At 36.8% G+C, this 13782-nt stretch overlaps 1 protein-coding gene across 1 annotated transcript in view; it reads left to right on the top strand.

The window, feature by feature from the left end:
- LOC139430654 (ankyrin repeat domain family member sosondowah) overlaps positions 1 to 13342 on the top strand; it is a 75601-nt gene extending 62259 nt beyond the window's left edge. Inside the window, exon 5 of the mRNA XM_071197847.1 lies at positions 13237 to 13342. Coding sequence (XP_071053948.1) covers positions 13237 to 13305 — 69 coding nt within the window. The 3' untranslated portion in view covers positions 13306 to 13342. The remainder of the gene's footprint in view (positions 1 to 13236) is intronic.
- Positions 13343 to 13782: the final 440 nt, after the last annotated feature.

Here is a 13782-nt window from a genome sequence, read left to right as displayed (position 1 = left end):
ACCGTCACCGACGGGCACACCCCGACCATTTTCATTCGAACTGTTCTGGGAGTGGCCCAGTTTTATTGTCGCGTTTTTTCGGTGTCCCACCGGTTCGAATAATTTCCACGTTATTTATCCGCTACATCAAAATCTGGCCGTGTGCCACGCAACATTAAACGACGGCTAATTTATCGGTCGCGGCGCTGGGCGTCGCCGGATGTCGTCGAAAATTCCGTGCGAAAACGGGCGACGTCTGCACCCTTTTCGCCTCCTATAAATCACCGGTCGATTTCGCGGTTTATTAAATCTTCGAACAGCGCGTAATTGCGCCACACACGGTTACATAAATCATACACGCAACGGCTACTATCGAGTTTATCGCTTGAATGAACCCATGACTCAAGCATATTCTTAATAGGTTGCATCGTTTTAATCGGATTAACAGTAAAATAAACGCAAAAATACTTTCTCTAAATCTTTACCATTAAAAACAACCTTTAAACATTCTTGTTTAAAACGTCAAGTGTTAGAATGAGCAGTACCAACATCGTACACATGACAAACGTTTTTTTCCGGTGAAACGTCGACACCCCGGGCCTCGGTCGGACATCGGATACGGGCCTTGTTGTCAATGATGGAGTGATAGATATAAATGGATCGTGGGACGACAGACTGTGGGGACCTTCGGGGGACCCAGGGGCACGGTAGCGGGGTCCGAGCCGAGGGTGTGCCTAGGTGTCATGGCGCCAGGACCAGACGGGACCCAATTAGGCCCGTGCACCTACACCCTGATTTACGACACCCCCGCCACCGCCACCACTTCCTGTTCGCGCTCTCGATTCCGCCCCAGCGATCCCCTCGCGCCGACGCCCCTCGCACCGCTCCGCACATCGCCAACGCGCTACCATTTTTAATTAGCGCATACTTTATGGAAGCGTGTTTCCGAATGATGGATTGCAACAGGTAGTTTTTCCACTTTCAATTCCGGCTGGTGTCTGCATACACGATGATGACGCCATCGATTCGATGCCTGATGGTCGAGACTATTGATTTTCGATTGAAATTTATGCTATGGATTGATTTATTTAATAACATGTTTACAACTTTTCGTAAACTTAAATGTTATACAGTAAAACCTCGATCTGTTATAGCCAAAACTCCGTTATATAAAAAAATTTAATTAACACTTCAAACTGTTTGAATGAATCATTTTAAAGCACACAAATTCGAATTGCTAGCGTTGTTTCTTTATTAGTTAATTTAGTTAGCTTATTAGTTAGTTCTACTTTTAGTTCAATAAAAATACACAACAATTTAGCACTGAATAGTAATTACAACTAGTACTAATAAAACGACAAAAACATCTTCCTTGCTATTTATTAGTATATATTGGACTAGTTTCGGACTAAATGCCCATCTTCAGCCAAATCTATATGCAGATGTTTAAAACATTATACAAAAACCCAATTAACATGATCACTGCTTACTTACTGTCAAAACGGAACCAATAGTAAAACTATCTTGGTTAAAATTTTACTATAATAACAACATTTATGTTTATCTCGATCGATCTTATAAATTAACACTTTAAAACTATCGACAAAGAACCAATAAAACAATTAAAACACACACATTCAACGTTGAGTACTTGTCGAAAATTGAGGTTATGTTTGCTACATTTCGGAAATATTCAAAATAAAGGTTTATGTTGTATTTCTAACTGTTCGTTAAATAATTCGTCCTTATTATTATTAAATTTATGTGTATAAATTTCGAGCATGTAGCAAGGAAATTGAGTGCAGACTTTTATTACATATATGTAAGAGTGTCGCAGTTTCAAAATTAATACTGTCCTGTTTCCAGTCCATGGTTAAAAACTTTTCAGTTGTGTTTAGTTTTGTGCTCATGTATTCGGGTTTTCAAGTCTTCGCCCTGTTTGAGCAATGTAACTTCCATCACAGTCGGAATATCCAATTTGATAAACTCCATTCTCCTTCAAAATGTCTTCTTTATTTTCTCCATGATAATTTGAAAAAGTGTTAAGTAGGTTTGTTCTATTTGAGAAAGCGAGTGAGATGTTATACTTATCAAAAATATGTCTAGCATTATAAGAAATGTTGTTGTATGAAATGGGTTTGTAAATCTTTGTCTCTTTATCTGGTTTTTTATATAGGGTGTCAAATGACTGGAATATAGCCAATAACTTTGCCATTTGTGGTTTTAAAGAAAAATGTTTCAAGTACACGTTTCTTTATTAATCGTAGCGCATGTTTTGGCTTATATTTGCTTGTTTTTATTGTTTTTTGTTTCGTTGCTATGGCAACCAACATTTTTATTTTAAATGGAATGCATATGTTTTTTTTTGCATTTCCTGATCAAGGATTAATCCCTCCATGCGATAAACTTTAAATGTCAAAAAAATGATAGTTTCCACAATTATGAAAAATTACGGTGACACACATTTAATGTAGTTTCGTCATTGGTAACTGTCTTCGGCCGTCCACTTTTTGGAAAGTTTTTAACACTTCCGGTGTTAAAAAAACTTTTTAATATTTTGGATCTGTGGATTGTGTAATGGGTGTATCCGGGGAAATATTATTGAACAGTGTACAAACTTTACTTTGAGTGCGTTTTCTATCACTGTACCTATACCACAGAACAATCTAGCGCTTAATAACAATTAAAACACCGCACGTCTCTTAAGACGGCTAAACCCGAAATGTTTCTAGTTCTAGGTCTAGTGTTAGTTCTTGTTTTACACTAGCACTGTTGCTATGCAGAACTAACACTATACCTAGAACTGGAACCATTTGGGTTTAGCCGCACGTCTCTGAAGACGGATACGTTCATAACAACAGCGTTCATAGGGAGTTGGATAACGTTATACAGTTGAGTTCGTTGAGTATGTTTACTCAACGGACGACAGCATCATTTCTGGTTATTCTATGCCCATACATCATTAATATTTGAATTCTTTGTCGTTCGCTTAATTGCGTCATATTTGTTTATACTGTCAATTTTTTAACATTTAAAGCTGCCAACGGCGGTGGCGTTATTTCGGCTCCTACTTTGAATGTAATTTGCTGATTTAAAATTTTCAGAGAACGCATTTTTTATACAACCATATGATTTGATGTGTTCATCATGTAGAAGGAAATTATCCTATATCAAAATATGTAAAAAAAACATATGCTTCCCATTTAAAATAACCACAAATGGCGAAGTTACTAGCTATATTCCAGACATTTTACACACCCGTATAAATGATCTGTCTTCCTTAATATTCTATTAATCAACTTATCAATAATATAAAATCGAAACCCGTTTTTACATGCTAGTGTTTTAATGTAATTAAACTCTTTTACCTTGTTCTATTCGGATAAAGAATATGTTATTGCCCTATTTATTAAAATACTAAAATTTGAAAGCTTTTGATTGATTGGATGTGCAGAATCGTATAGTATAGTTGTGGGTATCATTGTTGGCTTCCTGTAAATATCATATTCAAGGTTTCGTTCTTCACTATATTTCAATTTTAAATCCAAAAAGTTTAGATAGAGTTTGTTGAATGTTGTTCAAATAAATCAAAAATTCAGGAAGCGCAAATCAAGCAATTCAAACGCAAAAAAAACATCGTCAACATATCTTCTCCATTTGAATATATGTTTCTTAAAAGAATTGTTATCATTCATTATTTCAGACTTTTCAATGTGATTTAAAAAGATATCGGGTAGTATTAACAATTATTTAAAGAGACAGTAATTTTGTTCTACTATGTGCTTTAAGATATTATTAAGATGCTTTATTTTTGTATTATTATTATTAAAAAATGTCCTAAACAATTTATCCGTTAATTCAAGTGTTAACTCTATGCGAACATTTGCATATAGATTAGTAACATCAAATGAAACCATAATTTTGTTATTGAATTTTATGTTTGGTCGATAAATTGTTGGGTGTTCTTTATTGAAAAAGCAGACACAAAGAATAAGATCGATCGAGATAAACATAAATGTTATTATTATTTGACAGTAAGTAAGCAGTGATCATGTTAATTGGGTTTTTCTATAATGTTTTGCATATAGATTTGGCTGAAGCAAGGAAGAAGTTTTTGTTGTTTTATTAATACTTAATTAAGTTACAACGTGGATATAAATATTAACTAAAACTAGAACTAACACTAGAACTTGAAACATTCGAGTTTAGCCGTGCGTCTGAACGTTTTAATTATTATTCAGCGTTAGACTGTTGTATATTTTTATTGAGCTAAAAGTGGATCTAACACTAGTCGAAGACGCACGGCTGAAGATGCACGGCTAAACCCGAAACTTTCTAGTTCTAGATGTAGTCTAGTGTTAATTCTAGTTTTAGTTCAATGAAAAATATATATCAATGTAAAGGTAAATAACAATTTATATCAATATATCGATGTTTTACTGTAATATCGTTTAATCTTATAAAATATGATTTAAAACTAAACATTTACAAAAACGCTATGATATTTTACAACTTGAATTTGTATAAAAGTTTAAATTTGAACGTAAATAAATATGATCTAATTTATCCTCATATACAGACGAATACCTTTCTCTTCTTTTTCTGAAAGTCACATAATTCTCAAACTGGTTCGAATCGACGTCTCGATGAATTAGTGATAGGGTTCCGTGTAGCCCTTCTAGAGTAACATAGTACATCGGAGACGCGGACAGTTTCCGTAATCAATACGTAGCCGTGTTCGGCCCCACGAAAGGGGGTTAGGGGCGGGATGCCTTAAACTGGGTCCGGCTCTGCCGTGACACATGTCCGGCCTGGCGCCAGGACCGCATCACCGGGTTAATTTACGACAGACCTGACCATTCCCGGTAAGGGCGCAAGGCGCTCCCTCGGGAACCCCCGAGAGGTCTAAGCGCGTCCGCTCGCGGTAGGCCATAGGAACCGCACTCCGAAGGATGCATAATCGGGATGATGTATTGCTTCTCCGTTTGCTAGCTTTAGATACGTTTTATTTTGTCAGGCGCCGCATCGCCGCCTACTCCTCCGACTGTATTCGGACGGCGTTCGAGCTGTCTGTGGCCGTCTCGGCGAATTGCTCCCAACAATTCCCCAAACGACGCAATTAACGTCCTACAAGCTTCAGTTGAAGTTCCGTTAATTGCAACCGTTAGATGGATGAGTAAATCTTCACACCCTCGAATGGCAAATGGAACACTAAAACGGTTCCATTTACTAAATATACACCAATTTGCAAAAAAGGAGATTGCGTTTAGATGATGATTTTTATATGGCATGGATGGTCAGTTTAACGTGTTAATATTTGAAATAGTATTGGCAACAACTATTTAGTGCCCTAAAACAAACGGTTAACACGTGAAATAATGCAACATACACCTACACACTAAATAAATCATTCACTGTACGCGCACAAGTTTGTACGTTAGTTCAGATGGTGTCGCGGGCAGCGCATATAATAATCCAGGTTAATATTGATGCGGCTGGGACAAGTAGGACGGCTCCTGCATAGTTTATCAACGGCATTGTGCACGTCAGGAGCACGATCTTCAATAATTACTGGACGTTAGGAATTCACAGGCTGTCAGGACGTCTACGCGAACGGGGCACCAGTCACCTCACCCAGTCCTGAGACGACGTCCAAAGCCCGTGAGACGCCTTGTACTTGCTATCATAATACAGAAGTGATGTGCATTATACATCGTGTGCACGCCGAGCCCGTTATTATCGCATCAGACGGCTGCCATCGGCAAACGGCGGTCGTAATAACTGGTTAATTGCATGGGAGCTAATCTACGACAGATTGAGTTGTTTATTTTATGTGGAATATAATAATATTCATGTGAATAATCTGGTAATTTCTTCTCATATTATAATTATCTATTAACGTTAATACCTAGATAGTTATATGCATGATTATTTTCACTTAAAAACAAACAGATGTTAAAGAGATGTCTTAGGGCAAATACAGTCATGTTATATATAAGTAGAGGTGGCGGCAGTTCTTGTTCTGCCCATAAGATAAGAAGACTAAAGGACGTGTTACTCATTAGCGTTCGCGCCTGGGTATTAATTATTTTGGGAGCTGTCAAAGCGCGTATCGCCTTATCCAAGAACATCCTACTTGAGGAACGGGGATGATAAGTAAATCTGTGGGGGCGTGCGCCTGTGGGTTAAGTACCGGAGCTTTTAAATAAATCAATCACGGTGTCAGCGGCACGGATTCCACCCACGGTCGACCCCGCTCAGGGCACCAAAGTCACGTAAACAAACACGCATGTAAACCTAGGAATTTATAGGATTCCTGCTGAACAGTTGTGCCAATCGGTTTCGATGCTTAAATTAGTTAGATTTATTGTATACGTTTAGCCACTAAACTGTATTTATTAACTATTAAATTTTTATTTCACCCAAAATTTATCTGATTACTTTCAAGTCTATTCTATTACTTCCTGCTTTTCAAGCAAAATATTTATGGAAAACATGTCGGTGGTGTTTTATGGCGGCGTCATCCCAATTTGTATCTTGCAGTGTCCCGGGTGACTAAGGACCGTTAACCTCGCGGTTAAGTGATTTTTGCTGTCGTCCGTGACGCGCAAAATTTGTACCGTTCACCCGGTAAGACTGTATCGGTGTACCGGAATCCCAAAACACCATCAATCAGACGAGCAAGGACTCTCGCCACGTACACAGGCGAAAGTGTCGCCCGGACGATCTTAATCCTTTCCGCGAGTTTTACAACCGTCCGATACCACGTTCTGAGAACGCGGGATTCCGAAGCTCTCGCCGCCGTTTTACATATGTAAATTTGACGAAGCTTTACGCGAATTGTTTTCATATCGTCCTGACAGACAACACGCGCTCACTTCTACTAGTTGAGACGCAGCTGCGTCTACTTTATTTTTGGTAGACGATACTTTGTCAACGACCGAGCGGTCGTTTTCCAACTTATTTATGGATCTTTCTTCTACTAAAACCCAAATCAAAGAAAAGTGAGCGACAAGGAAAATGTTATTAAACTTTTGTGATCTATGTTCTAAATTTGTTGCGATATTCAACATTCTAAGTTTAAATTAGCAGCTATATACTTCTTTATGTTTTCTTGATGAAGGAGTATTATCTTTATCATCTAAGCTTCCGTAGTTCGACAGAAGCTAGAATGTTAGTCGTTTCATGATAATAAGTGTCTTATTGCTACCTCTATACTTACTAAACCTTCCCACACTTTTCTCGTTCGCTAACGCAATCAACTCTTTGCGGCACCCTTAACGGCGCAATCATATCGATTTTAATAAGATTCTCTATAAGCAGCGTATACGCTATTACGAGTAAAACGTAGATTAATGGAACTTATAGGTCGCCTACTGGCATTAGGGCGTCTCTTCGTATTGTATTGGTTCCTGCCCCTCGATCGTGTATTCCGCGCTTTCTTAATCGACTGATACTTTAATCGAAGTCGGGCTCGGACACCTGCGAACCTCTCGGCTCTGGGTCCCTAAGTGACCATAAGTATAGCAATCAATACTGAAATTGAGTATACGCTCTCGACAGCCGGGGAAACGCAAATTGCGTAGAAGGAAAATTAATTCGAGCGATGAAGCGATCGGCGGATGAGCCTGATTCTCGAGGACGGCGACCGACGTCAAAATCGACCGTGGTTGTTCCTGGTTATCTGTGGGGAGTACGGCTTATAAAGTGCAGACAATAGAATTGCACGGAGAGGCCTAATGGCTCGGTAACCCTTGTGGGCGGCCCATGTGACCACAGCTTCCGCCGTCCTGCCTTGTAATCAGTGCAAATCGAGCCTTTATTGGCAATCAATAACCAACGGTCGCCCAACGGTATCCTTAATACTCGATTTTGGATAATTTACCACAACCACGATTAATACTCAAAGTTATATCCTAATGACCAAATTTGTTATAGTACTTATCTACAAATAATGGAACACATCGATTAATTTGTATCTTACAATAGGATTTTGATATAAAGAAAGAATTTCCTTCATTTCTTTTTGTTTTTAGTATTCTCTAGAATTCTCTTAGTATTGTTCTAAAAGTGTTATGTAACCTTGAAAATACAAAACTGATTTTAAATGAAAATTAATGAATTCTATTGTTTGCAACTGTAATAATATGATTCAAGAATACCATTTTAATTTTATCAAAGCTTATTGATTAAATCTTCTGAAATATTTAATTTTTTCCACAGTCCATTGTCAAATGGAAATTTTTGTTTCAAAAATATTATATAAAAAAAGGCTATCTCAACATCTGTTTGAAAAAGTGATATTATATAAAGATGGTACATAATCTTTTCCATTAAGAATTTACTAATTCTTCTTTGGTGGCTTGTTTTAACATTCTGGTTCCATGGAGTTTTGCTTGTTTCTCATGTTGGCTATTGTTACGTGCTTACCATATAGCTTCTTCCCTCGAACTACCTATGAGCTTTACCGTTTACATAATTAATATACTAGTTAATACTTGTTACAATAGAAAATACAATTCCTAAATTTTTGCAGTACCAAAGTATACTTTTGAAATCACAGACTAATTAACAGCCTTGCAACTTTCATTTTCATTCAGAGTATATCCCTTCTAATAGCATTCTAATAACTGTCATTTGATAATTTTTCTGCTACAATTAATTTACAAACTTTTTGAACTACTTTAGGATGTATATTTCTGTGCATATAATAATACCCTAAAGGCTCTGACTTCTGATACTAATACCAAATATCTTTGTCAGAATGTCCTACTATCTACATTCACCTGTACAATCACATTTTACATTCCTTCAATTAATATATTTGTTTAATATACTAGTAAGATTCACCCACGTTCTACATTGGTAATCATTACTTTTACCTGCTCAACAGCATTCTTCATTGAAAATGACTGAAATGTTGGTTTATGATTCCTCCGAATTTGTTTAATCTCTGCCATCGATGAAAGAATATGTCTTTATCATCTAAGCTTCCGTAATTCGATAAAAGCTAAAATGTTAGTCATTTTTTGATAATAAGTATTAAAATTACCTCACATAATGCACAGTTCATTGCGAGTTTCGAGCCACAAGTGCGTAGAGTAATTCCAGTAAATTTTACATCATCGCCATACTCTTACATTTTACCACAACGCTAATGGCAAACAAAATGTTGTAAAATTCAAAGAACCAATAAGCGAACGACGTATAAACTTCATTGTTTGAAGATCTGCACGTAATAGTGTACTGCTCAACTAAGACCTCACACGGAGCTAACATCCATGCGGGAGTAAATGCGAGCTGTATTCACTTCAAATTGTTTTATTAAACTAATAATATAGATAAAAACCATGTAAAAACTTCTAACTTGCATTTATTTATATAAAGTCGTACTAGTTTCGAGTTATCCCATCATCAGCGACAAAGTCAATGAAGCTATAATAGGTGTAGACTAGAAATCGGATAAGAATTTCTGATGGATACACAAAATGAAGATAAAAGATGAAAAATGGCGACGTTAAAAAGTGTGGAATGTTAAAAATTAGAAAACTTTAAGTGGATGCGTTGGTGGGATGAAATGAGGCGACACTATGTGTATCCATCAGATAACAAAATGCTTTATTCTTATCCGATTTTCAGTCTACACCTATTATAGCTTCATTGACTTTGTCGCTGATGATGGGGTAACCCGAAACTAGTACGACTTTATATAAATAAATGCAAGTTAGAAGTTCTTACATGGTTTTTATTTGATTATTAATCTTGCAACATGGATAACTCTTTCAATTTAATAATATAAAGTAATACAATTACAATCCGTTCCTTAAACGGCGACATTCCTTAGATAATCTAACAGTAAGGCGTAAATAATGATAGGTCAGAGCACAACTGTTGTTGTATCACGAGCATTAGATTCAAAAGACAAGCATATATTTTAGCGCATATTGAAAGTAATGTAGGGCTTAAATTGCATCTCTGAAGCACCCCCAACAACTACAGATTTTCCGCATCAGATTTAACGACAAAACTCAGTTGCCAATGAATTTAGTAAATACCATTCTTGAGTCAAATTTTACTATGTGCGTATAGGTTAACCAGGGTTGAAACCAGATTCTATCATTAGAAGATTATCTGGGTAGACAAACTCCCAGTGGTCCCCACAGCGATGCAAGTTTTATTTACATCATTTTATAGATAGAATCTACACGTTAACTTGATGATATATGATAACTGGACTTAATTTTATGCCTAAGCACTTAACCTATGTATACAGTTTAAGTTAGGTATGGCGTGAATAAAAAAGTATTTTCATTTTCTTAGACTTGACAGAAAGAAATTAATTATTAGATTAACTATCAGTTAGATTGAGTGCTCCCTGCATCGCATCAATAATTGTCAGTTCTTCCACGTATCGTAACGGTTATGAATTCACCTAGGCTAAGGAGTATTATTACGACATTTTACAAAAATGGGGATATGCACCCTTACAAATAGGTTATAGTAACTTCTTCATAAAGTGTATCATGCCGAGTCCTTAGCTTAACGGTTCTTTGTCTTAAGGTGTTCTCGATCTAGATACAAGTGGCTGGGGTGCATTGTGTTCTAATTTCAGAGAAAAAAGTTTAAGTGCCGGGCAGCCCTGGAAGATTATCTTTTGGTGCAGTATTAGGTGCTAGTATAATGGATTGGTGCAATACCATCTGGTCTTGGAGTTTTCTACGGTGACAATTTATTGCCTAACTGATTTTTTCCTCCGCGCAGATAGTTTTGGCAAGTAACCATAGATATTGGTCTAGGACCTGATGTATAGGTTCAAAGTAGTCCGTACAGAACCTGAGCAATGAAGTTTACTTATAGAGAAATATTATAGTAAGTAAATTATAGTAAGTTTGTTCATGTGGACGTTGTGAGTAGTGAACTAAGAGGTTCCAGTCTTAGTTTTTACCTCTAATAGGCAGCCCGTTTAAGTTTTTGTTTGATAAGATTAAGGAATTACTTAAACAATTTACATAATCTTTTACTACGCAACTATCAGCTTGTTGTAATGAATCAAGTTTAGCCAATAACCCGGTTAATGTTGATCGTCGCTTATCTACATCCGTTCTTCTGGAATTCCGACATTGATTACAAAAATTCGTTCACCTTTTTGCATTAGTGTTATTCATCATTATAACATTGTTCATCATGTCGCGATGGATGTCGAGTGATGCAGGTTTAAACTACCCTTAATTCGATGCCAATCCTTTGTACATCTTCTTTAGGTGTGTTTATCATGACGTAAAGGTGTTATGTAGGGTTTTTGTGTTATTTCCCGAAGGTGATAAGTGTAGGGCAGATTTAGTCAAGGCGTTTAGACGCCTAGTGTCTTGGATTTTTCCTCGAGGATCATGGTAGTCATCTACAATTGAATCCCCCCAAGTTTTTATTGTTGCTCATCATAAACATGGAATCCAACTTAGAATTCTTGATATGGGGAACAGCTGATGACCAGCTAACATGACGATGTTTATTTTAACTTAGGAGTGAGCAGCACCATAGTCGTCTAGATTCCAGATTACCGTCTAGTTGTCATTGCAAGTGATCTATAAATCCATCAAAGAGAAGAGGTCGGCGTTAGCATGTCGAATTATTCAACTTTTATCTGTAACGAGTTTAGACCTCGATAGCATCAACTTTTAAGTACGCCAGTTTAAGTACTTTTGGGGTCACCACTGGCTTTTGCATCCAGTTTATCTTGGGTGGTAGCATACTTCTTCATCCTCAAGGAGCGATCAGAAGAGATGGCAGTTCGTCTTAGGTTGCCCCCTTTACTGGCTGTCCCAATAATCGGATATTGATGAATATTGTTTTTTCTGAGCGAACTCCCTTTCTTTCTGCCTTCTTGTATGTTTGACGCCATACTCCTTATAGGGTTGTCTTTGACGATGATGGACGTCAAGGAAGTTTTGACAAGCTCTTCGTGGTAACGGCATTCAACCGGGGTTGAGGTGATACTCTTTGAGGTAGTGTCCTCTGAAAGAAAAAAGAAACTAGTAGAAATAAAGCTTGTGGAACGACGATTAATAAATACAACACAGAAAATCATCAATTATTACTATTTTGGTGAAACAGTCTATGTTCTTACAAACTTAATGTTTAGATTATGAAAAAAAAAGTTAAGAAAAGAGGATTAATTATGATGTTATGAATTAACGAAAAAAATGGATATTGTATTCTCATGGTTATGTAAATTGAACTTTAATTTTATCGGTCCTGACAAGAACTTTCCGTTGGTATCAATGAAAGTTTGGTTGACAGTTTTGACGTCATACACGCACGGCCGTTCTCGATTTGTGCGCAGTTAGTTGTTGGCGGCAAATGGCGATTATTTTATCTTCGAAGCAGTATGTCACTGGCGGTAATTAGGACCGCCAGGATCATTTATCATTTTCACTCGCACTGCGAACCTTTGATTTGTCAGCTGCAAGACGAATGGGCCGACGCTTTCGATGATATTAATTAAGAGCGCTAAGTATGGAGTTTGGCATACTGATGAAGCAGTTCACTAAGGGTTATTAAGAACGAGCACGGAAATCCATAGGAAACACCTGCGGTGATTTTGACGGCGACGTTGTGTAGCCGTTGGGAAGTCACTGCCACGATGAAAATGTCGTTAAAAAATTTAATCAATTTTGTATTTTTTTCTTATTATGTAAGTTTATAGTTTTGTAGGAGTGTTGAGTTAAAATATATTTTTTTTTATGTTTTTTCGCCACAAAAGGTCGTTTTACCATTGACAATGAATTCAATTAATGTATTGGTTGATTATTCCATGTATATAATAATAATTAATCACGTTTGTGTGCTAATGACAGAGAAATCTAATACATCCGTTAAAATTTTATTGTTTATTTTCGCGATTAAATGAAACTGATAAAATATACTATAAGAAAAATGATTTAGGGTTAATTACAAATTACTTAAAATCATTTTAAAATTCAATTAACTTTGCGAAGGCGTCTTATGTGATGAATTCTGTTAATTGCAATCAGAAGATAAATAAAGTAAATAAAAATTGCACAAGCCACAAACTCATTTCAAAATCATAATTATTTCCTTATAGGTGGCGGCAACCCATGATATTTGTAATTGAATTAAAAGTTATTAATGATATTAATTCAAAAATGCTAAATTCTTAATGGTTTTTTTGTGCTAAATGTACCAAAAATCGTAGTATGTAAATTTTGCTAATCTTGTTTTCTTCTTTGCTTGTTTCAGGACCCGTTCACGGTACGTAGGCGCATCGAAACGGACGATATCATCGTCCGGTCGTCCACTTTCGGATAAAAAGTCCGGTCCGTAAGTCGCACTTTCCTACGCAAAACAGATTGGCCCATTGTTCGCCACATACACGTCGCTAATTTGTGCTTTCACCCAGATCGAAGTGATAGCCTCGTTTCCAACGACCGCACCAATTAAAATGGCAATTTAATTTCGAATCTCATTCATTATTCTTATATCGAGCATTTTCGAATGATTCCAATACAAGCCGAGGTTAATACGCGAATTACAAAAAAAAATAATTTAATTTCATTTATAAATTCAAAACATGAAACATTTACGTGCATAGTAAGTTTGTTCATGTGAACGTTGTGAGTAGTGAGAAGTCTTGTAAAATATATCGAAGAAATGCGTTTTTAATTGGCGTTCGGACGCGTTGGCAATTAGGCGAACGCCGGTAAAGACAGCGCAACGGTACTGGGATCAGGATATTTTGTCACATGGTCGACCGCTGAGTTTTGTAATTCTGCCCGCGGGGATTCC

This window comes from Onthophagus taurus, chromosome 1, assembly GCF_036711975.1.
Source record: "Onthophagus taurus isolate NC chromosome 1, IU_Otau_3.0, whole genome shotgun sequence".
NCBI classification, from domain to species: Eukaryota; Metazoa; Arthropoda; class Insecta; order Coleoptera; family Scarabaeidae; genus Onthophagus; species Onthophagus taurus.
The sequence above is the reverse complement of the archived record's forward strand: the minus strand, read 5'-3'. Positions and strand labels throughout refer to the sequence as shown.